This window comes from Larus michahellis, chromosome 5 (genome assembly GCF_964199755.1).
Source record: "Larus michahellis chromosome 5, bLarMic1.1, whole genome shotgun sequence".
Lineage (NCBI taxonomy): Eukaryota > Metazoa > Chordata > Aves > Charadriiformes > Laridae > Larus > Larus michahellis.
The window spans coordinates 71,098,533-71,125,622 of record NC_133900.1 but is presented as its reverse complement, the minus strand read 5'-3'; the positions used below and the strand labels follow the sequence as shown (position 1 = coordinate 71,125,622).

Genomic DNA, 27,090 nt, shown 5'->3' with positions numbered 1-27,090 from the left:
TAAGGGCTAATATCAAAGTCAAAAAGCTAAGAGAGAAAGCTTTTTTTTTTTCAAAACTGAGGACAAAAAACTATTTTCCATGGTTTGATTTTTACTGAGTTCAGAGGAACTGGTATTATAGTGCAGGAAAAGGTTTCCATAAGGGGGTGGGGGGGGAATCAGGAAGCAACCTGCCAGGAAGAAACCTGCCAGAAAGCAACCTGCTAGATACCAAAAACTGGCTAAATGCTCGCGTTGAAAACAAGTAATTAAGCTTCCCCCCACCCCTTGACCTATTTGACTGTGACTAAAAAAACTTCATAGTGAAGGACCACACTCCACCACCTGGTTCTGCAAAGCAGGAGCTTTCAAGAGCATAGCTATTATTAGGAAGACAAGTGCTTTAGTGCTTTCCTAACCCACCAGATAGGGTTTCTTACATGTCTGCCCAGTTGACTGACAGATATGACTTATTCTGCAGTTCATGACACGCTGTTGTGTCTTGATATGACTAGTTCTTGATCATTATTACTATCCATGTTTATTGTACTAACAAAGACCTGAGGACAGACATAAAGCTGTTCCTGGAAACATGCGCATAGCTTAATTTAATCAACATGAATTAAGGGATTTTCTGTGCTTAGAGTAATCACTCCGTACTCTCTTCTGTTTCACCTGAAAGCCGTTTTGTTCTGAAAATTCTGTGCTGCATTATTTCTCCTACCAGTAAAAATACCACATTCTTCTTGGTACTTTCCTCTAACCTCTCCTGGCATGATAGAGTGAAAAAAGCACCCCACAAGACTGCCCCATAAGACTGCTCAGCACCCTTTATTTCAGTCTTCTTATAAATTATACTTGCAGTGGTAGTCTAAAATATATTAAACAAACAAGCAACAAACGGATTGGAGTAAATACATTCCAATAAAAATAATGGGAGCAAAAGTAAATAAATTCCAACATAAATTTGTCCAAGTAGGGACTCAATAAAATCTGTAAATACTAAAAGGACTGTGTTTTATTATTAGACAGAGTCATCCATTAAAATCCAAGGGATCATGTGAACCTGGCTACAGCTGTACAAGAAGCAGAGTCCAAGTCAGATCTCAGCTGCTTGCTGAAATTAGAAGGGTGAAGGTCAAGCAAGCAAAAGCAACAAACCAGACACTAGCAGCTGTAATCATATCTGCCAGCAGATTTCAGGACTATTCAGATTAAGAGTACCACAGGTCAGATTATCTGAAGCTTTTATGTTTGCACATTCTGAAAATGCCATGCATATATTCAAGCTAATTGGCAGTTAAGTGTTCATTCATACTTCCCTTAATTGGGTGTGATATCAGAACCACACGCTTTGTTTTAGCCCTTTAGAATTTCAAATGGTGCAGAAGTACCAATCCCGCTGCTTCTCTTCTGAGAAAAAACGGACCATTGCTTGATCATCCCATGATTACAGAATTTGCTCCTACTCTCTCAACCACTGCGCTGATCATGATTTGCCCAAGACTCATTCAAAACACCATATATCTGACTAACAGCGTCTAAATTAATGTCTATCCTAAGAGTGCTCTGACAGTTTTACATGAGTATGCTGGCAAAATACTGCAGCTGCAGACCTAGGGTATGTCAGCAAAGTTGTGTTTATACCAGAACCTACAGTCAGACAGCAAATTATACCAGAAATGGAAGAGTCTACCGGTAGAAACTGCACCTACATTTAATGGCTAAGGACTCCTAACAACATTGACGCTGAGGGGTGGTCAGTTTTCATACTGCTGACTAATCACTACCTGTGAAAGCAGAAATATAGTGTGAATCTATCCTAGATACTCAGCTTTCCACTGATGTATTTCGGGACTTTTTCTGCGTTATACTACAGATACAAAATCCTGAGAATTAAAAATATTCAAACATTACTCCACAGTAATTGCTAACTTCACTATTTATCTGAAGTCTGCAAGAAGATAGAGATCTTGGTCCACAACCAAGGGTACTCCAGTGTAGGGTTTGACAAACAACTTGCTCAAGGTGAAATAAAATTTTAATTAAATGAGCAAACTTTGCCTGGCACTTTCAAGTGAAATCTTTGAACTGACACATCCAACTACATGTTAGTTACAGTGCACATATGCCTTAGAATGCAAAAATTTATCTTATTCTTCAGTGGCAAATAAAAGTGACTACAAGTGCATGCTAGTGGCTCTGCACTGTGTTTGTCCTTAACTTAGGCTAAAAACAAGTTGTGGGAAAATAGCCCTCTTCCTTTTCATTCTTATTCCTACTTCGTGGTCTGTTGTATAAAAACGCCTAGGTAAAGATGGTGTCACTTTCTGAAAAACTCATAACCACAAGATTACAAGGAAACATTATGACATTGTAGGTCACATTAATGACAGACCTAAAACACCGCTTTTCAATAAAAAATAAAAAATTACTTGAAAATAAACATTAAAACCCAGGAAGCTGAGAGACTTAGGTGAAATTTCTAGAATATGACACCCATAATACTTCAATTCTGCCCAAAGAGAAGCCTGCCTAACAACTTCCTAGCTTTATGCTTGGGTCATAAAAAAACCTCAGCAAAGGTCACTTCAAATTTATTTCTTGTATCATTTTTACTAACTTACATTCTCTCTTTTTCCTCTTTAAATTGAAGACAGCTCCTATAGGGTTTTGATATGTACTTTCCTTTATTTAGTTACAGGATTTGTTTCTGATTTATTGTGTTAATACAAGTGTATTAAAAATAAGGAATCTACACCAAATTAAATGCTTATATTAGTCATTTGATTTGGGAAGCAAAATACCTAATGTAACAAATATAAGGATAAAAAAAAAAAACAAATTTGTTCAAAGTATAATAGTTCTGACAGTACATATTATTTTACTGACACAAATAAGAGTTGATAGCTAGTCTGAGTACTTCAGCTCTAAGGCAAATCTAAACAGCAACTGAAGTTTAGATTAGGAAAAAGATTAAACACTTGGTGTTGGCTTTATTTGTTTATTAAATCAGTACAACCTTGTTAAAACTGAATTGTGTATCCCACTCCCTGGGTCCCCTGTCCATCATGAATGCCCCAATCCATCCATCCTTAAGCCTGAAGAGAATAATTTTATCTAAGCAAGGACTCACAGCCAGATTTAAATGCCTTGTCTGCCTTCTAGATTCCAAATCAGCGTCTGAGATCTCCTAAGTGCTCCTTGCAACTCTAATTCATATTCACTATAATCCTTCTGAGCTGGTTTCATGCAGGTTATGGACATTGAAGGCTTTAACTCCCCTAGGACAACACGACAGGGAGATAATGAACACAGGTGTAGGAGAGATGTCCCACCCACATGCTATTACACCACAAGTACCTGAGAGCTCTTCAGTATTTATACGTTTTCCTCCCACACCGTGTAAATCCACAATTTGTCATACTTCACCATAATCTCACTTACCTACCCCTCTCCATCCCCTCACTCTCCTGCCTCCCTCCTGCGTGGCTGGCAGGCCATGCTGGCCCCTCTGCTGTGCCCAGCAAGGCCCCAGTCACACACCCCTGTGGAAAAACCCATCCCTCCATGCAGACTGGTCCCAGCCTTTAATTTGCTCTACAGAAAATGCATTAGAGATTTCCAGAACTGAGGAGAATGATACTTCTAGCCAAACTGAGAAGAACGATGCTTCTAGCCAGTTCAAGTAATCAAGAACAAGCAGCTGAAGAGCCTAAATTAGTCTTGATCGGTTAAAAGTCATCTTTCAGTTGTCACCCATCTTCTCTGAGCAGGGTGGGCATCTGGAAAACCCTTTCCAGCCACCTATACTTAAGACACGCAGGGCACATAATGCAGCTTCAGAACAGACAGATATATCCCACTTTGCCACTGATTTTCCAGACATACCCCATCTCTTGAAAATATAAAAGAATATTAAATTACAAAGACATTTTGCATGGAAGGATTTCCTGAGTCGGCTGGCGAGGGCTCCTTCGGTCTGCATATTCAAGTTGCTCCTGAAGATTTATAACTAAATTAGCGTTTGAGAAACTCATCTGCTAACAGGGAAGAAGAAAAATTTGGACGTTGATACTGCTCTTCCCCCCCCATCTCTCTGAGGACGGGCTATTTACTCCTACCTTCCATAGCACCCTTCGACCACCCCACGCACCGTTTCCCCCCCATTTTCTTATTCATCGCGCCGACCAGGCCCCACCGCCGGCACCAGCTGCCTGAGGAACCGGCCGACACGGTGCAGCCATGACCAGCCCGGCTCCCTCAAGAAGCACGAACATGTCTCCCCCCGGCGCCTCCCGCACACCGCCCTGCCGCCGGCCCCCTCCCCGCTAGCCGGCCCCACATGTCTCCCGCACACCGCCCAGGCCTCGCCGTGGCCGCCGGACGTTGCCCCATTAGGAGAGAGCGCAACGGGGTCGGGGCCCGGCCGGCGAACGATCCCCCTCAGGCCGCGGCCCGGCCGCTCCGGGGGTTTTGGCGCCAAGCGGGAGGCAGCGCTGCGGCGGCTGTGGCCGGTACTGCCCGCCGCCGCCGCCCTGCGCGGGGCTCGGCGGGCTACGAGACTTACTGGCCGGCCTCGCCCCTTGCCCCGCGGCTGGGGCTGGGGAATCCTGGCTGGGTGGCGCTGCGGGCCCGGCCCCAGGCCTGAGGGCGGGCGGGCGGGCCGGGGGGAGGAGGGCGGCGCGGCGCCGAGCGGAGCCTCCTCCCGGGCTGTTCTTCCCCGGCCGGACAGAGAGCGGCACTGTGTCCCCGCGGCGCACGCTCCGCCGGAGCCTCCCCCTCTCCCCGGCCGCCGCTGCCGCCACCGAGCAGCCTCCCCCTCCTCCCCCCGGCCCTCCCTCCCCGAGCAGGAGCCGCCGCCGCACCGCGGAGCAGGGAGGCGGTGGGAGCAGCCAGGGCAGTGGCCGGCGGAGGTGGCGGCGGAGCGGCGAGGACCACCCGGCACGGAGGCTACTCAATGCTGCACCTTCCGGAGCTGCATGAGGTAAAGGCGGCTCCGGGTCCCGCTTCCCTCCGTCCCCGCTCCACACCCCCCCCCCACCTCCAACCCCCTTCCCCATTGCCCGCCGGGGGGGTGCGTGCGCCGAGACGGAGGGTGGCGGGGGGCTCTTTGTGGGCCAGGCCGGGTGCGGGGCGAGGCAGGGGGCTGCGGGGCGAAGGGACATGAAGTTGCGGGAAACAAATGGAAAGTGGAGAGTGGCCTGGCCCCCTCCCCGGGGGGGCTCCCGCCGCCACGGGGGGGGCGGGCGGGGGGCCCGGCGCCGGGCTGAGGGGGGGGGGCGGCGGGGGTGTTTTGTTTGTGCTCGCCACCGCCTCCCTCCCTCCTTCCCTCCCTCCCCCTCTCCTGTTGGTTTCTCTGCCTCCTGATAGTTTTGAGGCCTAACTGTTTAGGCCTCGTCTCCCGGCTCCGGGGCCGGCGTGCCGGCTTCAAACCCCCCCGCACCCCTCCGGGGCCGGGAATTGCACCCCGCGGGCCGTAACGTGCCCTCGGCCGCGGGGCATCCTTCGATGGAGCCCGAAATTTCATTGTAAAAAAATCCCGTCGGCTCCGAACTAACAGTGTTGGGGCTGGAGCAGCCCCGCAATGAAAGGAGGCAGCGGAGGGGGGGGAATGGAGGGGGCCGGAGTTGCGGGGAGCGGCGGCGGCTGCGGGCCGGGCCGCGGGGCGGGGGGATGCGGCGGCGGCGGGTGGGGGGGACGGACGATCAGCGGGGCCTTCTGCGAATTGAGGGTGAGAAATGGGAAAAAAAAAGAGGGGTTAGAAAGTCGTTTCCATTCTGCTGAACTTTTGTTTTCTGACCGATAGAGGCCGGTAGAGGACTGTGGAGAAGGAAAGTTTATCACCAGCAGCGCCAGGATGGACTTCCCTGCTACCCAACCAAAACCTGCTGCCGATGGTAAAGTCATCTACTACCCTCCCGGAGTGAAGGAGATTACGGACAAAATTACCAACGATGAGGTGGTTAAACGGTTAAAGGTGAGCAGTCCTGACCACCATCCCCTTCCCTGCAACTTTTGCTTCTTAAGGTAAACATTTCATCACGGGAAAGGAGAACTGCCAGAGAACTGTTTCCTTGTCATAGTTGAAATGTCTCTTCCTTGCCTGCAGACCTTTATGGGAATACCACTTCCTTGCTTTTCCATAAAAGAGGAGGAGTCGTTTTTATAATACGTGACTGCACTCTTGTGAGTTTTCTCAAAGCTGGAGTTTAATACATTAAACTGCTAATTTGTGCGTGAAATACATCCACAGTTTTGGGGAAAGGTCCGAAGTGGAATCATAAGCAACAATTGCAGGATATCTTAGTGAAAATTTTTGTTGGTAAGCTAGAAATTTTTTGTGGGTGCCAGCACTTCGAGCAAGCGTAGTTGAGTGGGGGAAACAAGTAGATCTAGATCTTTCTTGACTGAAAAGATAGCACCATTCATAAACAGTGAAGGTTAATTCTGGAGCTTATAGATGGAAGTTTTTAATTGCTTTGTATGTAAAACCTGCCTCAGATTTTGCAATTTGATATAATGCATACTGTTTCTTTCCTATTCGGTACAACTGGTGCTTGGCAAAGTTGCTAAATTTTCATAAGCAAAAGGGACTGTTACAAAAGCGTCTTCTCTGCTCGCTTGACAGCATCCTGGGGGACTGGGAGGCTTATCTCTGTTTTTTACTTTTTTAATCCCTTTTTTCACTGGAAACATGAGATGCTACTGTGATACAATAGTGTTATTTCTTAACTCTATGCTGAAAATAGAGAATAAAGTGGAGCATTGATCAAATATTGGCACAGCTCATTAGTTAACGCCATGGTCTTTGGACCAGAAAGTTGTCGTAACCTGGGATTTGGTCCTGTGCCCAGGGTGGAGATGTAGTAATAATTTTTTAGAGATCGGAAATACTCTCTCATCTGATGATCTGTTTGCCATCATAACAGTGACCTCACAAAGATAGAAAAATAGAAATCATGGTCTTGGCTAGTCAGTTAGTACATCAAAAAATGTTTTACCTATAAATGTGAAGAGAATGTAGGCTTTATGCTTTGCTTTCAAAGCAGCAAGGCACGTGTCGGTTGTTTCTTTGAAAACGAGCCTTGTTGTCTGATTACAGTTTTGAAAATTATTGAATGGACAAGTCCAGCATAGTATTTTCAAAACTCCAGTGGAATATTGCCAGTTACAGGAGAAGATCCTAGAGTTTTCATCATTTGGATGGAGACCTTGAATCAAAGTCTGTGTGGAATGGGGGAAGAGAGCAGTTTTGAGGTGCTCATTGAAACGGGTATTTTATTTTGTCCCAGTTGAAGAGCTTGCAATGGTGAGCTTGCCATTCCTAGAAAATAGGAGTAAAAGAATTTCAAAGTCATACATACATACATGTTTTGCCAAATTCACATGTGTGTGTTGGACATAATTTTCAGGCTAAGAGCAGATTTTTTTCTTTCTGTCATTTTTTTAATGAACTACTGTTAAGGAATTCACATGACCTCAAGACCATAGACTAAATGGAAACAAATACTTTGCCTAGTGGACCTGTCATCACTGAAACAACAGAGGAAGACTTTTCTTATCTTATTGGTACTGCTTAAGCTGAATTTTGAGGAGTGTTTTTGGTCAGATACTGGCTTTACTGAAGCATCAAGAAAATTGGGAAGTACTGTACACTTTAGAACTAAACCAACAAGTATTTTTGTCCTTATGTTTTTGCATAGACATACATATAATCTTTATTTATGAAATCAAAATCTTTATATCAACTTGATTTATAAAAAAAACACTCACTTTGGCATGTGGAATATAATGATGGTGCAGTGCATGGGATGGAAATGCTTGAAAAAGCTTTGTTCAATTAAAAGATAACTTTCCACAACTTTAAATATGACTTGATGTTAAAAAACAGCCTTTGCAGAATGTACAAATTCAGGCATGAATCAATCCTTGAAACTGTAGGCTTTTTGCCGCCTTCTTGGTCATGCATGATCTAAAGATGCTCTGTGTGTCTCTTACAGAAGATGCGTGTGTGACTTGGTGTTTTGACCACCACTTTGGGTCAGTTCCTGCAAATTTTTGTTCTTTTAGCTTCTTGAAGTCATGGTCAACTTAATTGGTTGCAAATTTGTGTGCTTATTAGCAACTTTTCTGATATCACATCCGTATTTTTGTGTCCAGACCCCTTCTCGTAATGAAGGCTTTTCTTATTATTGGAACTTGAGACGTTCTGGGCACCTGTCCCAGAGTGCCTGAGCAGCAGCTTTTGTGCCAAGGACTTTTAAAAAGAATGTTTTTCTGTCCTTTCCCTCCTTCTGCTTGGGGTTGTGGGTAATAAAATGTAGGCCAGATTCATTTACAGTGTTTTGATATATCTGTACGATAACATTAGCACTGTCCTGAAAATGGAAGTATTGAGAATTTTAAAATCAACCTTCTGAGTAAAGTGGAAAGAAAAAGCCTCTGGATTGCATATGCATGATGAATGAAACACCAGTTCAGGTGCTTGATGGAGGCAAAGGTGCTTTCTGGTGTGTTAGATTACATTGACGGGTCAGTGCCTTCTTGGAGTGTGACAGTATGTGATGTTTAATTTCAGCTGTTGAAGAAGTGATTTTAACTGTGGCGTGCTATGGCTGGGGACAAGTGTCTGTTTAATAGATCCAATTAAGTTTAACTAAACTAGGCAGCTGGCATCTAGCAGAGAGTTGAGACTTACTACAAAATGATTTAAATTTTTTTTTGGCTAATGTTCCTCTTTACAGTGCAGCTGTTCAAGTTACTCAATGATTGGTTTCAGGGCTGTAAGTCAAATGCCTGTCAATTTAGTAAGGTTTGTGCAGAGAGGTGATAACTCTTATTTAACCAAGTGATAGAAGTGGAAAATGACAAACAATTTTAAGGCACCCAAGTAGTCCTGAAGTTCCAAAATCAAGCCAGCAACTGAATACAAGTTGAGAACAATGGTCTTCTCATGAGATAGTTGAAGGTTGAAAGAAGTTTTAGAAACTCAGCATTTGCTTTGCTGCAAAGCTTCTCTATGACTATTGACATTTTCTCAAAATTGGCTGTATGTTACTGACTTGTCAAACTCCATACATGTATATTGTTGTCAGTAAACTATTACATCTCAGATACAATCTTCTTTGGTCACAAGAGAATATTTTGATGTCATTTATATATAACCTTGTCATCATTATGAGTAAGATTAATAGTACTGTACTTAATTGTCAGATATACTAAAAATAGCCCCATCAATCCAAAATGCATGGAGTTTGTCTGAGACTGATTTTGTAGGCAAAGCCATAACTGCTACTGAAAGAAGTGGCGCGCTCTGCTGCTTGTCCCAACCTCTGTTCTGTACCCTCTTTACAAGCATTTTGGTTTGCTGCGTGCCAAAACGGGTGGGTGAGCAGATCTGGGTGAAAACTTGTGAGGAAAAAAAACCCCAGACCTGTATAATTTTATCCTGAATCATTTTATTGCCTGACTTACCGTAAGAGCTTACAAATGATTGTGCTGGTATAGGGGAAAAAGCAACTTCTTTCTGCGGCAGTCCTACCTGAGAGTGTTGAAGGAACTTCAGAGTTGATTTGAATCTGAAAGTTTGCAAATGTTATCTTTTGAGATAATTTTGCAGAAACAATGCAGAAGTTCCCATCTCTATCTCACCTGCTAGATTATTTGAGTAAAAGAAATAATGTGCAATGACAAGTTCAGATATAGCTTTGTACCAACAACTATGCAGTTTGGTAAAGTGTATGACAAGTCTGTGGAAAAAAAGGAAAGCATTTATAGTGCAGTGTTTTATTTTACCTATAGCTATCAGTGTAAGCAATGCTAATTCATAAAATCTGTAAAAAGAACATTTAGTTGGACACTTAAGGTACAAAAGTAGAAAAAAAAGGAAGTTTCTGAAACCTTCCAAAGGAAAAGGAGTGATAAATTAGTTTCACCATAGAGATTTTTAGCAAAGGTTTAAGGCAGTGTAAAAACCTGTCTTTGTGAAATTCAGAGTTTTATAGGTTAGAATTTAATGAGAGCGTTGTAGTTCTTTTTTATTATAGCTGGGGTTAGTATTCTGTTTTCTGAGGGTTTTTTTTGTTTTGGGGAGTGATTTTTTTTTTTTTTCCTTTTGTTTTTCAATCAGTCCAGTAGTCGTGTTGCCTTTCCTGTGGTGACAGTCTGACAAGGCATTTTCTGTGAAAGTTTCTTTTGATTTCCACACCACTTCCACCCCCTCCCCAATTCCGCCTCCTGCCACCCCACCCCAAGGCCTAGCTTGTGGTCCTCTGCAGAAGTTAGCACTCCTAGTGTGCCTTGAAGTCTTCCTTATCTTGTCTCATGGCATTTCTTAGTTATCTGATATGTATTTGTGCCAGAGTGAAACAAACACTCCCTCTCCTTCTTCCTATTGTCTTTCTGCCCCTTCCTCTGGTTTAGTAGATGTTCGCCTCTTTGTAGTTGGGCCTGTGGTGTATTTATCTTTGGAAGATTATCCTCATATCACTAGAAATAGTTAATGCTAATAATTTATCATATTATGCCCAGGTGGCTTTTAGGCATCTGTGACGTAAAGTTAAAATTGAGAAAGGTTGCTTTTTTGCTACTGAAATGTTTTAGAGTAGGCTGGAGGTACATGAGAGGAAAAAAAAAAGTTGTTCTTTACTCACCCTGATATTTCTACATAAGTTAATGGCCACTCTCTGAGATTGTGTAGTTAGGTGGACCTTTGGTCTGACCTGGCTATGCTTAGGTAGTTATTTTGAAGGAAACTTAAAAAATATAAATTAGAGTATCATCACAGAGAAGAAAATCTATTTTATGTTGTGTCATGCACTAGAATTTGGTATGCTTGAGGGGAAAAGGTATACGTATTAAGTATGTTGGATTCTACTACTAGTTAATAAATACTATTTGCTGGCAAGACCTAGATAGCATGGGCATTTTCATGGCTTCAACCTCCGACTTGCGTGTGCTTACATGCTTACATTTAAGAATTATAAGTAGTTTTGTGGAGGTCATATAGCCAGGTTACAGAAATGATCCGCAGTTAATTATTCTAACAATTTTAAAACTTCCATTAATTGTATTTAACTGCAGACTGCAGTTTGCAATGTTCTTGAGCTATTGCTGGCCACGCAAGCCTAAAGCCAAATTTCTAATTTGATTTTGCTCATAGTTTAATCTTTTTAATTAGTTTGACTCTTGTAACAATCAAGTTTTTCATTAACTAGGACAGGCCACTAGTCAGAGAACAAGAAATCTTGTTCTGATTTTTTTTTTCCAATGGTATAATAGCTGTTTTCTTTGTAAATGTCCCGATTTGATCAATCCTTAGAGAAATAGACCATGTAGGCTCACCCAGTTCACCCAGATGTTACTTCATTTCAAAATGATTGATGATGAGGTCCTTTGTTTTTGTATCTGATAATTTTCTTTTGTTACAAGTGCATTAGTAATTAATGGCAATTTCACATGTACAATATTATTCCAATGGTTTCCTGGCAACAAGAAGATAAATATATTGTGAAAGAAAAGAAGCCCCAATTTGAAAGGGGGAAAAATAGAGGTTGCTGAATTAAGAATGATAACTTCTGCTGATTAGCCACCGAAATGGACAGACTAGTTGATAAGTCCTTATGCCCTCATTTATTCTATTATAAACCTTGAAGAATTATTAATTTATTCTTGTGCTAATGCTTTTTTGTGAGGTGAAGGCATGATGTTAATCACAGTTTAAAAGATGGGGAACTGAAGAGCTCCTGAAAAGAAAAAAACCAACAAACCCAAACACAAGAAAGACAAGCTGGCTTCTTATGCCTGATTTAGCATTTCTAAAATGTGAGTTCTGAACTGACTGTGCATTCTGTTGCACTTTACATGTTCAGACCACAAGTTCCTTTGATTTCAGTTATATTTCTGAGTGCCTAGCACTTCTGTAAAGGAGGCCTCATCCTCTCTGCTCAAGAACCCAGAAAATGACAAACATTTTCTGTGAAAACTTTGTTATAGGCTGTTTAACAGGCATCGTATAGAAACTTTGCAATAGGTGGGAGGCTAGCATGCAAGTCTTCAGGCTTAACTGTTTTAAAACATGGCACAGAAAGGTGGCCTTTGGGTAATGCGCTCCTCTACCAAAGAACCTTGATTAACGCCAGAACAAATCTTTTCTGTGGACTGAACAAAGTAATGGTTTCAAGTTTTTGTTTGGGTTTTGTTGTTGTTATTGGGTTTTTGGGGGCTTTTTTAGTTTTTTTTGTTTGGTTTTGGTTTTTTTGGGTTTTTTTTTTGTTTGTTTTTGTTTTTTAAGGAAAAAGAAAAAGGGATGTAATCACTTACCAAATACCCTATTAACATTAGGGTTGAGGAGACTGACTAGATGTTTGAGAATTATAGGATTGTTTACCTTGGAAAGGGGGTGAATAAGAGTTGTTGTGATAAAAGCATACAAAATAACGAATCACAGATAGTTTGCCCCTCTCTCCTGAAGAAAGAGCATTCGTTGAAATTGAAACTTAAAAAATTGTTGAAGGCTAAATATTTCTTAGGGTTACACTGGAAGGTTGTGGCAGAGCAGAGCTGAACTGATGTTGTATTTAGTATAAGTGATGTGTTTTAATCATAAATCACTGGCTTTTGGTGGGTGTGCCTGTTTTTTTTATGGTATAAAGGTTTTTTTTATGGTATAGTGTAGGAGACTTCTTGTGTATTCAAATATTGTAAATAAAGTTTGGATACAAAATCCTTGACATATCACTGCGTTCTTATGAGGAGTTTGTATGCATAAGTTTGCAAAACAGCAGGAGCCGTAGCTATGGTCAAAGACTCATAAATGAAGTGTTAATCTCACAACAGCGCTATGAAGTGAAAGAAAAATTATCCCTTGGTTTGCAGACAGTAATATGGAGATGATTGATGGGAAGAGAAATCAAACATCATCTGAGGTTACTTTTCTTCCTTGTCTACTTGAATCAGTTCATATTATTTTGGCTGCTTAATGCCTATGTGCATCTTTTGCTACCAAAAAGAAAAACAACAGACAAAATAATTAGCAGATGATTCGTTTACAGTACATATTATAGCCATTTTGGTAGTTAAACCAAACTTTCGTCTAGTCCCCGATCTATGTTAAACATTCTTTGTATATGAAATTCTTCCAGACTGCAATATCTTCTTAATCACCATTGTTACCTAGAAATCTAAAACACATGCTTATTATTGGTGTCACTCAAAGCAATGTGTGTTTGCTGGCTCTGCAGCTGCAGTAAACTAATGAACTGTATTCCCACTGCTGTGCTGACATCAGAATTTGGTTCTTGCAAAGATAACTTAAGCATGATGAAGTACTGTTAAACGTAAACAAAGATAAAATTGGCACAAAGTATGTTCCTGCTTAGAAAGGAAGGTTGAAAACTTCGTGGTACCTAGATAGCATGGGTTATCCTAAATGTATGTTTTATTTATATGAGACAGATGATACATGGTTATCTGATGGAGATGTCAGAGCTTGTGGTGTTAGGATCAGTTTTGCAGCCACAGCGAGGGAAAAATCCATTCAAGTTTACTGTGATGACTGGTCAGCCTTTTTAATGTCTTTTTAATAGTGAGTTCCTATTTCTTTCTTCTTGTTCAGTAATATTACCTAATCTCCATGGTACTCTTGTCTTCCATGAATGTCACCTTTTGCTGAAACACTGTTTGGTGTAGTCATTAGCAATTTTAGGCCTTATGCTATGGTTTTAGTGTTGTATTTTAATTCCTTATGGTAGAAATTATGACATCTGTCTCCAGGAGATTTATCAACACTTTCTAAATTGTTGAAGCAGAGAAAAAGTTTTGTACTGGCAAAATACATTCATAAACATTAAAGAGACTTCCCTTTTCTATTTACAATTAACTTCTTGAACTGATAGATATATTGAAGATTAAAGAAAAGGAGAAAACATTTTGAAAGGAGTTTGGAGAAATCAAGTATTTCTGGAGTCTTCCTCCACCCCTTCCTTTGCTGGCTACAACACCTGAAAAACTCACATGCTTTAAAAAAAAAAAGTAGTTATGTTAGTGTGTAGTAGTGTTAGCATTTGCTTGCAGTCATTAAAGAATTCCGGGCAATTTTAGTCTCTGTCTGTCTTATGGCTTTCTATGGAAATAACCAGATTGACCATCAGGGAATAGCTTGAGATCTGTAGGTTTACAGTATTTTTTTTTTTAATATTGTGTAACTGCTGATCTTTAAACTATTTTTATTACTGCATCTAACATGAGAGACCATCAAAAGATCAAACTTGTACTTATTATGAAAATCTTATTACTGTAGTTTTAAGTGCCTGAGAATTAGTCTCAAAAGTTGAAAGAAAACATATTTGTGTTTTTCAGTTTACTTTGTATATTTGATAGTGCTTCATCTGGACAAATGTTTTTAGCTTGCTTTTCTAATGAAATAAGGTTTTTATCTGATCAGCCAGTCTAATTTCTTTATTACTGATCTTCCCTGAAGTTACATTAGTTCAAAACTTGCTGGCAGCTGGGCAAAGGTTTCAGAGATGCAAGATTTTTGTAATTCTAATCGGTGCTGAGCAGAAGAGAGACATCCGAATTCAGTTTATATAAAGGAAAATGGACCGGCACTGTTAAATGTTTCAAGAGGCAGCAGCCCATATGCTATCTGGAATAAATTCAACTGATTCCCACACGGGTATTACAAATGTTGTAGGGGATGTGCTGTCTCCCCCCCAGCTCTCCAGGCAGGGCACCCAGAGGGGAGTGGGCAGGTAGCGCAGGAGGGTGGGAGTGAGAGATGAAGAAGGGAGTGAGCTGGCAGCCCTCTTGGAGGAGAGTGATGGGGAACAGACCTGTTGGAAACCAGCCATCGTTAATTTTTGCTCCTTATGATAAAACTCATTTAAAAATATAGCAGCAGTAAAGGAGGTAAACAGCTAAAATAAAGCACAAAAAGCTTTTTATTTTATTACTAATTTTTTAACTTTTGAGTGGTGTTTTTTTAACAGCTAAAAATGATACCTGTGTTCCTTGATCATCCTGATGAAAGTTGGTTATGCAATATGCTATTACAGAAAGGGTGAAGCAAAAATGAGAAAACCACAAACACTCAAAAGTAGCTAGAAATCTCAAAAGATGAGCACTAAGCTCTTAAGTTACTGTTTTCTATGGTATTTTTCTTAACATAATTTGTTTTTTCTGTTTATTTTGGCTGCTGAGAATCACAGAGGTGCAAATGCTGAAGCAAAATGTGTGCAGTGAAAGTAGAGTTGATCTTACAAAGTGCTTAATATAAAGAAAATTTGCAGTTTGAGACTTATGATGATGCTATAGTGTGGATGTGAAAATAAGTTGGTTACAATAAGTTGTTCCTTAAAAAAAATAAGTTGATTGACTTTGTGTTACCAATTTAATGAAAGGAAAATGCTGTTGGATATTTCCCCTTAGAATTTTTAGTCTGCCTTCAGATAGAGTAGTCAAAGAAGGGTAAGTCCTGTTATTTTAATATCATTTTGTGTTTTAACTATGTTCTTCTTCTGCTGCTATTTGAAAACATGCGTGTACTTAATTATCCAAAATGCAGTAATGGTTCTCCATAATAAGCTCATTATTGAAATTTAATCAAACCATATTCATAATTTAATAGGGAATTATTTGAAATTAAATCTTGAGGATTTTAAAAATTGCTCTTTTCTTGTGATTTAAAAGAGTAAAACCTGATACTCAGTCACAGTCTCACTGGCTGCAGTGCCTTTGATATCCTAGTCAGTGAGAAAGGATATAATTTTTCTTTAAAAACTTTGTTTACATGAAACAGTGAAGACGAATCATTCAGAAATTACGCCCCTTTGTTCCCTCAATGGCACAATGTATTGTAGGCTAAGTGAAGGGAAGTTTAATTCTTAAGCTGTTGCAGTAATAAAAATGAAATAAAGTAAACTCGGTGCTTACTTTGATGGTAGAAACAGAATTCAGCATTCTGGGGGGAGGGGGGAAAGGTTACCCTGTATCTTTGGGTTTTGATAGGTGGTTCTTTCTCAGCACTGAATTGCTGCAGAGTTAACATTCATTCACTTACAAAGCAAAACAAAGAAATGGAAGGCAACTTTTAAAGCTTTTTACTGAAAATACATATTTTTTTCAATACCTTATTCAGTCATCCTTTGTAAGTGTAGTTGGCATGTGTCACTATTTCTGAAAAACTTCTAATCCATCTCTTCTCTAAAGCTTCCACTTCTGCTATCACCAGTAAAATTCCAGTGGCAAGAAAAGTACTATTTTTTTCTTGTGTGAAGTCAGTAAATAAAGATCTAGGAGTTCTATTTGTGAGCTGTTAGTGACATTCTTTCTTAGAAAATGTATGTAGAATATGAAAGTGGGCATAACTCTGCAGCCTAAGGGAAAGTGCAAAATCTGGAAATAAGATTTCAGCTTTGTCCCAGTTGGAGCTTGTAGTCTAGACTGCTGTAAAATCATGAGAATTTTGCTTTGGGAAGTGGGAGGGTTCACCAAGTACTAAAACTATATCTTTGTACAACATATATGCAATGGTACAACTGGAAGTAGGTCAGTAGAAGGCCTCATAAGTTGTTAAAAAAATCTCTTTGAGCTGGGAGTGAAAACCAAGTTAAAGGCTATGTTTCTAAACCTCAGCTGGGAAAGTGGGGGTGGCGTGTAATGTTTTCCAAAGTTACGATCTTTTCAGTCCTAGCCTTTTTTCCCTTTAAAGGTTAAAACACCTTCAGTCAGATTACGAAGTAAAAAGGCTGCCATTTAATTTTGTTTCATTTTGACATCTTTGCCTGTTGTTCTTAGTTTCGGTTCTTGTGCAAACTGGAACATTCTGACTGAGTTGAGTTTGTTGTGTAGATTAAAGCATACTCATGGCTAGAGCTGCAGCTCTGTGTGCCACTCCGCTTCTGATGCTAAAATTGGTTTTTGATACCCATATGCATCTGTGAGGATGGAGTTCTCCACTACGTTTTATCTGGCAGTGAAGCTGGTTTGAGAGACATCTCCAGGGACTCTCTCGCACTGGCTCTGCCTCCTGAGAAATCATACTGTGGAGCTGTGCCCTAATTCACACCGTCTTGAGACTCCTCAGAGTCACTCTGACTTCAAGTCTGTATGTGGGCTGTGATGAGTTTAAGTTTCTGTATCCTATCTGATTTAACTCCTGTCAACACTTCGGTTAAAAGCCTGGCAATCATGCAACATCCTCATAAAATTAATTTTAAAACTAGCCGATCACCTGAGAGCTTTATAAATGAGGAAAATGTTAATCACTAGCATTTTTAGAAGATTTCTTGAGGGTTTTCATACTGCTTTTCATCATCTTTATCAATCTTCTGCTTGAAAACAAAACTATTGGCAAAAATCATTTCATCAGGAAGGTGAAAAGGTGGAGGGGTAAGTAATTACAGGTTAGTTCTGCAGAGTATTTCGAGTCGGCTTAGTAATCTGAGCTGACCTGCACAGCGGGTATTTTAACATAGTGAAAAGCAAGTTAAGTTTATCTAAAAATAAAATAAATGCAAGTCCTCTTTATGGAGTGCCAGAATTGTGTTTTGGAAGCTTGTCATCCTGACACTGTTGTACCTGACTACTTGCTGAAGGAAACAGTTACTCATCCTCAGCCGTGCTGCCATAGCTGGTCAGGGAGAGCAACAGTTCAAAGTTGTTTGCCTTATTTGAGTCAGCAGCACTCTCAAGGTATAGAAGCAAATCAGGTTTGTGAAGAGTAAGAGGAGAAAAGTGAAAAACAGAGGCACGTAGTGAGTGTAGGCAAGGAGGGGGAAAGTAGTGTAGTTGGAAAGGATGGAGTTGCTCGACCAGTAGCTGGAGGGTTGCCCTGAATCAAACCCTGGTGTGCCTCGTTCAGCTGGAATGTGTGGAAGCACAAACACCAAAGCCAGCCCTTGGAGCCGGTGAAAGACGCTTGCTTGTGGGCCATCCTTTTCCACATGCCAGCCCAGGTCTGCCTGTGGCCTGCAGGACACTGGCTGGTGGAAGTGATCCTATTCAAAACCACTTTTTTTCCCCCCCCAGGTTGGTTTTCATTTGGATCAATGTGACTTACGCAGTCCCCCTCCTTGTGCTGGCAGAAGCTGTATGACAATCTTGGGGTGACAGAACTGTTACTTGCAACGACAGCTTAGTTGGGAACATTGTGTTCCTTGCGTTTGACCTTATTAAATCAACTTAAAGATTCATTAAACTGCCCCCTAAGATTCAGCTGAAGCAGTCCCACTCTCCCCTGTGTGTTTTTTTTTCAGCCATGTTGTGAGCTGGTTCAAGAATCATATCTGTCTGAAAAGTAACCTGGCCAGAAAAAGCAATTTTTCAGTAGTGTCCCTCATCAAGTTGCATGTGTGCTGGAGTAATGGAGGGACAGGTCTGACAGATTTTGGTTGACTCATGCTGCCGTAAAACTGCACCCTAAGAAAGTCTCCAAACATCCCCCACCCCTTCAATGTGGCGAGGCAGCATCTGTGTACAAAATTAAGTGTGTCCCTTGTTTTGGAGAGCTGCACGTGTATTTGCAGCGAATGATGCGCTACCCTTCCGCGTCTGAAAAAGAAACTGAGATATAGAGGAGAATGGTCTCTGGTTAGAAACAATTGAAATCAGTGCTGCGATTATACCCAAATGTGGGGATTGTGCTGGTGCCAGTACTTTTGAACTAACGTGAATGTTGTAGAATCCACGATGAATTTTCTAATGTTTTAGCTGACTGGCTGCTGTAATAGATCATACCATTCACCCTAGTACACGATTGCTTTCAAAATAAATGGATTTTATATTGTAATTCAGAATTGGTGTGGTAATATTTAGGGAGAGGTACTTGGATACACATCTCCTTTCTCTACAAATGTTTGGTTTCCTCTTTTTCCCCTTCATTGTCTTTCCCATTTGTACAAAAGAAGGAATTTGAGGTTTCAGTGTTTTTCAGGCCTCCCTAAGCCCAATGTCTCACAGTCCTGTACTAGTATTATGGTTATGAGATGTGGTCTTTGATGTTTAGACTGGTCTCTTCCTGTTCTGCAGTCCAAACTACTGAGTCTTGTGCTGTGACTTGAACTAGAGTAGGCGGTACAGGCCAGTGCTTGCAAACAGATTTGTCTTCATGCCAGCTTTCATTATCCACCCCCCCCCCCCCCAACGCCTGCTGTAGTTGATTGTTCTTCAAACAAAGACTTGCGCTAACTTACAGGATGTATATCTGTCTGTAGGGGAATAGGTGTGTGCATATGTACGCATAGACAGAAATTAATCTTTTATTTCCAAGTAATCACACATTCAAAAAAAACTGTACTACGCAGCAGATAGAGACCATACATAGCTTTCTCCTCCCCCCAAGCACGAACCGATAAATTGCAAGTAGTAGAATCTTTTTTTGTGTCATCCCAAAGCCAGCATTGTTAACACTCCACAGAGCTCATAGCAGGGACAGGCCACGAGTTTACTGTTGCACATGAAGCTCTTCCAGAATTATTCATAGAAAGTGAAAACCCTTCTTCTTTGAGTTACTCATTCAACTCATATTTTTTACATTTCAGGGCCTGAGAGTTGTGCAGAATATATTATTAAGGACTCCTTGATAAGCCAAAAATCTGACTGCTGTTGCAAAATGTTTGAACATACTTTTGTTTATTCTTAAAAGAGACAGTGTTTACAAGGAGCTTGCACTTCTGTGATGGTGTGTGCATTGAAATTCTGTAGTTGCCAAACTTCACCCAGCCTTAGAAATGAATTTTGCCTGTTTTTCTAGTAGTAATTTGTTTGTATTTGGAAACTTCTATGAAAATAGCTGCATGGGAATGTTGCCAGAAACTCTTGGATGAAGTTGTATGGACAATTTTGATTATACAAATCCTCACTTTGAAATAATTTGATTTCATCTCGTATTATTGAGTGGGTTTGTGGCTTGTTGTTTTTTGTTGTTTCATTTTGTATTATTATTAAAGCAAATCTTTATTTGTAATCTTCAATTCAGAAAGCTTCAAAATAATGTTTAAGGAATGAATGTGTGGATATGCTTTGCATATATTCACCAGTCAGTAGTACATTGGGATTCCTGGGGTTCAGTCTTTTCATTTGTAAATAAATTCTGGAGACCTTAAGTGAGTCTTGATTCAAAATCTCTAATTATCTTTCAAGTCTTTGATGGTATATGAAAAAAAATGTGAGTGACTGAACCATTCATGACCAATGGATCAAATGTTCAGAGGCTTGACCAACACAAAGAAACTTGGGTACATTGATTGTAGATAATAATCACGTTGCAAAGGGAAGCTAGATGGAGGCTAGTATCAATTTTACTATAAACTGACTTTGCACTGTCTTAATTCAGACCAGAATGCACACAAAACTTTCACATTGAAGATGAGGGGGGAAGATGTTCTGGTTTTCCTGGGCTTCTCTGAGTTTGCTGACTGGGAGATCCTGCTTTCTCACCCAAGAGAAGTGATAAGCATATAGGATACAAAATGCTTAAGTTGGAAGAATATATTCAGTGATGGAAACCTACTTTTCTGCCCCTCGGCCTCTCAATACCTGACTCTCACAAGAATCAACTGTCTTCTGAAGTCCTCCTTTTGACATCTGAATGCAGCTCCTAAGCAAATTCCAAGCAAATGTTGAAGATAAGAGTGTCAGCCAGTGCAGGTGGCCACTACCCGATGTATATGTTACCCCATAATTTCACCACTGCCAAGGTAACGCCCTGTGTTAGAGCTCTGGCAAAAGGCAGATGTTTGAAGTTAAAGCTGAGCAAGGCGGTGGTTTCAAGCGGGCAGCAGGAAGTATCTTTCTTCATCCTTCAGTTTCTTTTCCTGGATGTTTTCCTTTAGTACTTATTTCTTTTTGGTCCTTAGTACGGGGCTGTATTTACCTGTAGTGAGGAAACTGCCAGTAGTAGCATCTGGGAGTTACACCGTCTGGCTCTCTACTTGGCTAGGAATTTCAGCCCTATCCTATAGTTATTTACTTTACTCTCAACATCTGGAATAGAATTCTGTGATTAATCTTGTCATGAATCTGTCAGTATTTTGGAACTATCTAATGTAAATACTGAAGCATTTTCCTCAATATACGTTACTTGGGCAGCAACTTACTGTTTTCTTTTCCTACACTAATTTCCCATAAAATTCGTAGTCAAAATATTAGGTCTCAGACCTTTTCTTTAAGGTGCTAAATGGCTTCAGTTTAATGCCTGAATTTTAGGCCTTAAAGATTATTGTTGACTGCTTTTGTTTCCTGATCATAAATCTTTGCCAGCAGCATTATTAGGATGTTCAATTAAGTCCTGCAGCTCTTGAAGGCTGTTGCAAGCCTCCACAGTCTGTAGGCCAAAGTGCACTTCTGAAGTCTTCCTTTCTCGCTATGAAGACGCATTGTGGAATGTTTGATTTGAAACTAAAAAAAAAAAAAAAAAAAAAAAAAAAAAAAAAAAAAAAAAAAGAAAAAAAGGCAGGAAAAAACCCAAAACCAACAACACAAATTCAACCTGAATAAAATATTGCACTGTTACATTTTTCTTTTTAGGATGGAAAGGTGAGAAAACAGACGCAGCAAGATACGTTCCACAGGGTTTTTTTGTAAACCATTTCAGTATGCTACGGACCTGCATGCTATGATCATGAGGGTGATTTTAAAAAAAAATAAAAAAAAATAAAAGCCATATCAACACAGACACACACAAAAAATCAAACAGTAAAACAACCCAAAAACTGAGTTTTCATCCTGTTTTTGCTTTTGAAGTGTAAAAGCAATGAAACTTTATGTATTTTAAGTCTTGTTATATGCAAGCTTAAGACAAACAAATTTATATGAGGTTCAGGACCTGAAGGTAGTAACTATACAGTCTAGAATGTTTTTAGATAAGGAAGGTTAAATTTTGTGCTTAGTGTCTCGCATATGCTTAAGAAAGATCAATTGGCTTATTTTGACAATCACCTGGTGAGCTAGTTGTCATTCTCCTGCAGAATTTATATGTGAGAGAGATCTATTGTGTTCTTTTCCAGGTAAGGTTTGCACTCCTTTTTTCAATTTCCCAATATTTTTTTTATATTTTTTTTTATGTTTTAGCTGTTTTTTAAGTATCCAGCACGTCCTTGTGGACTACTGTTCTCAGGACGCTTCAGCTGAGCAAGTGAAGTTCAGTCTCTGTTCAGTTTTTGAGTCAGAGAAACAAAAACAAAGATAATTTTTTAAACAACGAGGTGTTATTTTTGCTTGTGGTTTCCGGCCACTTCAATCCAGTACTCTTGATGAAGTGTGCACTTTCTTAGGTGTTTTGGGCAATCATAATTTTTTAGGCTGAGGCTTGCTGCCTTCTCTAAGCTTCTCAGATATTTCTTTGTCACAGATGCAGACATTTGTGAAATGACCAAAATCTCTGCCAATGGGTACCAAATTTATGTTCATGCTTGGGGTACAGGTTAGTATTGTTTCAGGTGTCTCATCTTACAAAGGGAATCAGCTGCATCTTCCAGCTGTTTCAAGCGAAGGCAAAAGTTCCTCACTGCTGCAGTGTGTGCTCTGTCTTGAGACAGTGGTACTGTTGCATTGATAGCATTTATTGAATAAGTTTAAATAACTGTACTACGAGACTCTTAGAAACTGTAAAATTTAGTGGGTAACAATACTTTATTTCTAATAAAGTATTAAACTACGTGTTAAAATAATCTTTAGGGGCATAACCTCAAGAAGTGGATTGAATCTTATTTTGTTTTGTAGTTTGGGGATTGAAATTTCTCCAATTTTGTCATGGAGAGGATAAGTGATTTTCTGAGTGAACACGACAAAGTCTGCAAATACAGAGCTACTATGCCTCAAGTGCTTTTTATAAGTACATCGGACCTTTAAAAATCTTCTGGGATTCCTATTTTAGGCATTCTTTATGAGAATGTTGCTGGCAGCTATTTAAATGATATTTAGTACTTGCAGGTTGCTGGTTTCAGCAGAATGGTTTAGTGAAATGTTATTTTAAGCTAAACTTAGCACGGTTAATTCTGAGACTGAACTTAAATAATGTATTTAAATATATAAATGAAATATTTTAAATAGATCAATAGTGTATTTTTTAATAAAAGTTTTGTACAGCAACTTTTCAGCCTTTGAGAAGTCTGCCTGATTTGAGTTCTTCCTTGCATAGTTACATGATTATTTTTTTTCCAGAAAATATCATATTTTTTCTTAGATAATGAAATTGTTATACTAATTGGAGAGCTTCAAAATATAGCAGAATTGAATGTAGAAGGTAAAATGGGAAAACGCTGCACAATGCAGGTGATGTCACCAAGGGTGGTCTGGGGAATCTGTCTAATGGTGGGTGGCTGATGTCTATAGTGGGAATGGTCATACCATGAAGTCTTCATCTGAAGTCTGGTTTTAGCAAAGAAAGGACACTGCAGTGCGCTGGTCTTTGGGACATTGGCAATCTTTACATATTTCACTGCGGAAGCCTTAGTACAAGAACTCTCCTTATTGGAACTATTTAAAAAAAGTCAGGCATAGCCTTTTTGAAAACATTCTTAAAAAAAAAAAAGTAAACCTTAGTAAACCTTGCAATAACACTTGATATCTGATATATTGCCTGTTTCTTATCTTAGCAAAATCAGTAGCTATAAAACTGTGTGATTACATATGAGGAATGTTGAGGGACAGGTGCAGCAGTTACGGGCATATTCTAGCTATCCACAAGGCAAAAATTTGATGGAACTGATAGGAAAAATGGTTGCAGAACTCTTGTGTAGGAAATCAGAGTTACTTAAAGTTCTCAAAATATTAGAGGAGAATTCCCAGACAAGGCTTTATTAGGTGAAATTAACATAACTGCAGAAAATTAACAAAATCACCACAACTCTGGGGGGTGACATGTCCCCTAACATAGCATTGCTAATCCAGAAAGGTATAGTAGAGCTCTGTAAAAGCAGTCGTTTGATTTTGTTTCTTTAATTAGGCAAAAAAAAGGTCTTGGTTTTGGAAATAGAATACATATTTTGGATGGGGCATAATTTTTGGTCAGCTCAACATAGCTATATGGCTTGAAAAAGATATTAAAATGTTTAGCAAAGTTAGAACCAAGTGAAAACATAGTCATGGGACTGGTGATTGGGTGTAAACATCAAGATCCAACAAATAAAAAGATTCTGAGATAGAAAGATGAATGGGAAAAACTCTGGTGTTTTCTGTCTTCCTTTCTTTTCCTCAGTCTCCTGCCTTTGCCTTTTCCTTTTTTATTTTTACTTTTTCTTTGGACATGCAAATGCACCTCACTCCTGTACCCAAAACTGAAACGTTTATATTCTTGTGTGAAATACTGTATCGCAGAATGAACAGTAAAATCATAAAAAATAACATTTTAAATGTTGTTATCTGAAGTCCTTCGAAATGTTTTCTGTAAATAATATATTCAATTTGAAATATTTCCACAATTTTCATATTGGCAATTATGATGGCAATATTACAAGATCAATTTATTGAAGACTTTTCATATTATTCTTTGCTACTTACATTATAATAAAATACATCGGCTTGTGGTATTAATTTTCCAGGCTTATTTCTCAGAAACTGAATATCCTACATATAATCAGTAAGTCTTTAGCACCATCCTGTTGCTGAGCACTGTGGATTTGATTTTCATATCCTTACGTCAGTGATATTGGTGCCTTTTGTTTTTCCTTTAGTTTCCCACCCCATTTCAAAGAAAACTTTAAAAAGGGGACATTTCTAAAAAATAGTTTTTTATTAACATATATCCAAAATCAATCTTTATTACTAGGGATACTTGTCATTGTTCAGAGTAAAATAATTTAAACTTATTAAATGAATTCTACCAATACAGTACTTTCCATGCACTAATTATACATCATTTTCTTCCTCCATATTAAAGAATTAAATAAGACTTATAGCCAGGAAATCACTCCAGATATGTTTCAGGTCCAATTTTTCATGCACCAATTTTCTCCTGTGCTTTAAAAATTTCTAGAAACTTTGTTTTTAATGGGGCTACTTAAAAATAAAATGAAACCACCAGCCATGCACAGGGTAAGCAAATTTCTGCGTCTTGCCTTCAGTCCATTCTAGGATGCCCTATTTTTGAGATTGGTAGCTGTCTAAAGAGTAAACTTTTGTTTAATAATATAGATAATAGCGCCCAACAGGTAGCAAAATTTTCTGGTAAAATAGTGCTTTACTGGAGAAAGTTAATTTGTCTGAATAGAAGCCCTTTGCAGAACTGTATCTGGTCTGGTAGGTGCAGTAGCTGGTGCACCAGCAGCTGCTGGCTGGAGTTTACTGCAGTGAGATGAACAGGAATGTCCATGTCAGCCAGGGCCTTCTGGAGAGCAGGTTCTGGTTTGATGTGGCGTTGGTTAGGGTTTTTTATTGTTGTTGCTGGTTGGTAGTATTAGTTTTGATTGTGAAATATCAAGTTTTTGCAGTTTGACAGTTCTGATTTTTGTCCAGCCTTTCACAGGGGAATAGAAACCCACGTCTTCTGCGTTCTAGGTAATCATCGTTAATATGATAGTCCTGTATTAAGGCTGCAGTAGATGACAGGCACACAGACAAAATTCTTCAATGCAGTTTTATCATTACATATGGGTTCACAGTAGGGTTTCACATGATTTGCCTTCTAATGTTCAGTCCTAAGGCTCAGTGCAATCTGGCTCCTAAAGAAACCAGAAAATGAATGCCATGGCTGAAGAGTATTTTGTTGTTCACCTTGAGACCTTCTTGTGAGTATGATGGTAATATGCGTAATTGCCAGTCATTGAACGAGTTCCGTGAAAGAAATTTTAATTTCTTCTCTTACTGTCACAGACTATGCAATCAGAGCTAAAGATCAAGGTACAAGTATTTTGAATAATTTTCTGTTTCAGTAGGTATAGCAAGTTTTCAACTCACCACAATTTACAAGATTGTTGAAATAGAAAAAGTGTATTTTCTTAAAAAAAAAAATATCCCTGGTTTTGGTCACATTTATTGGTGTGTTGGAAGACAAGCAGGAAAGAGAGCATGATGTGCTTTATGTACCCCCCCTTCTGGATGACTAAGTTGGGAAGACTGTAAGATGGGATGCACCTGCTCCGCTGTGTAGAAATAGACACGGAGGTAGTCTTTAAAGCATCAGTATTGCTGGAAGCATAGCCCTCTAGTTGTGTTTTAATGTGAAACTCTAATACATGATTTTGTTGTGAGAATTGAGCCTAAATATTCACTTCAAAATGAACCCTTATGGTCAGCTCACAGTAGAAATAAAAATGCCATTGTTGTTCTTGTCCAGCACCACCTTCTCTTTGGAAGAGGAAATGAATTATCACACAGCAGTGAGCTGGTTATAAGGAATCCTCTCTCTCACATCTGGAGGCTATTACCAAAGTACTTGGGAAACTTCATATGGAAATAGAAACTCCTGCACTGTGGGGAATACTCTGTTAAGAATTTTTCGGTTTTGCCCCAGCCGTATATAACACTTGCTAGTATACCTAGGGGAGAAGGACATTTAATGAAATGCTTCTACTGGTGATGTCTTGAATTATCATTAGAATGTTTAAAGAATAAGCTCTTTTTAGTCCCTCTGCAAATACTATTTTGTGATGTATCTGTATATGTGGAAGCAAAGTTTCTGGGAACTTCGAAGACTTTCAGTTTTTTTAATTTATGAACTTTCTTTAGAGTACTTAAACAATTGTTAGACTTTGGCAGGAAAATCGGAAAGGATCCCATTACAAATCTTTCCAGTAGTAAAGACTAGATACTGCCGAAGACTGGATTTCTTTGAAAAAATAAAATAAAAATTGGTGCTGCGGCACCACACTCAAATCTTGGATGTGTAAAAGGTGATGAGTAGCATGAGTATGAAGAGATAATGTGACGATAAATACGTGCACTGTCTCTTACTTCTTGTTATTTGAGAAGAAATATACATACATTGTTAAAACATTTTATTTGATCCACAGTGTTATAGCTTCTGTCATAAAACCTCAATGAAAATATAAAACTAGGATAAAAAATTACTTAAAGGTTTTCAATATGGCAAGGCCAAATTAGCAATATTTCTCAACCTTTCTTACAGTAAAATTATTTTAAAAGGTCTTGAGTTGAGTAGCCATGTAT

At 39.5% G+C, this 27,090-nt stretch overlaps 1 protein-coding gene across 3 annotated transcripts in view; it reads left to right on the top strand.

The window, feature by feature from the left end:
* Window positions 1-4,690: 4,690 nt before the first annotated feature.
* Window positions 4,691-27,090, top strand: part of PDS5A (PDS5 cohesin associated factor A) — an 81,145-nt gene continuing 58,745 nt past the window's right edge. For 2 of the 3 annotated variants that reach the window (XM_074587848.1, XM_074587851.1), the window contains exons 1-2: window positions 4,691-4,966; window positions 5,789-5,959. In XM_074587848.1, coding sequence (XP_074443949.1) covers window positions 4,940-4,966; window positions 5,789-5,959 — 198 coding nt within the window. In that variant the 5' untranslated portion in view covers window positions 4,691-4,939. The remainder of the gene's footprint in view (window positions 4,967-5,788; window positions 5,960-27,090) is intronic. The other variant, XM_074587849.1, reaches the window with a different exon arrangement.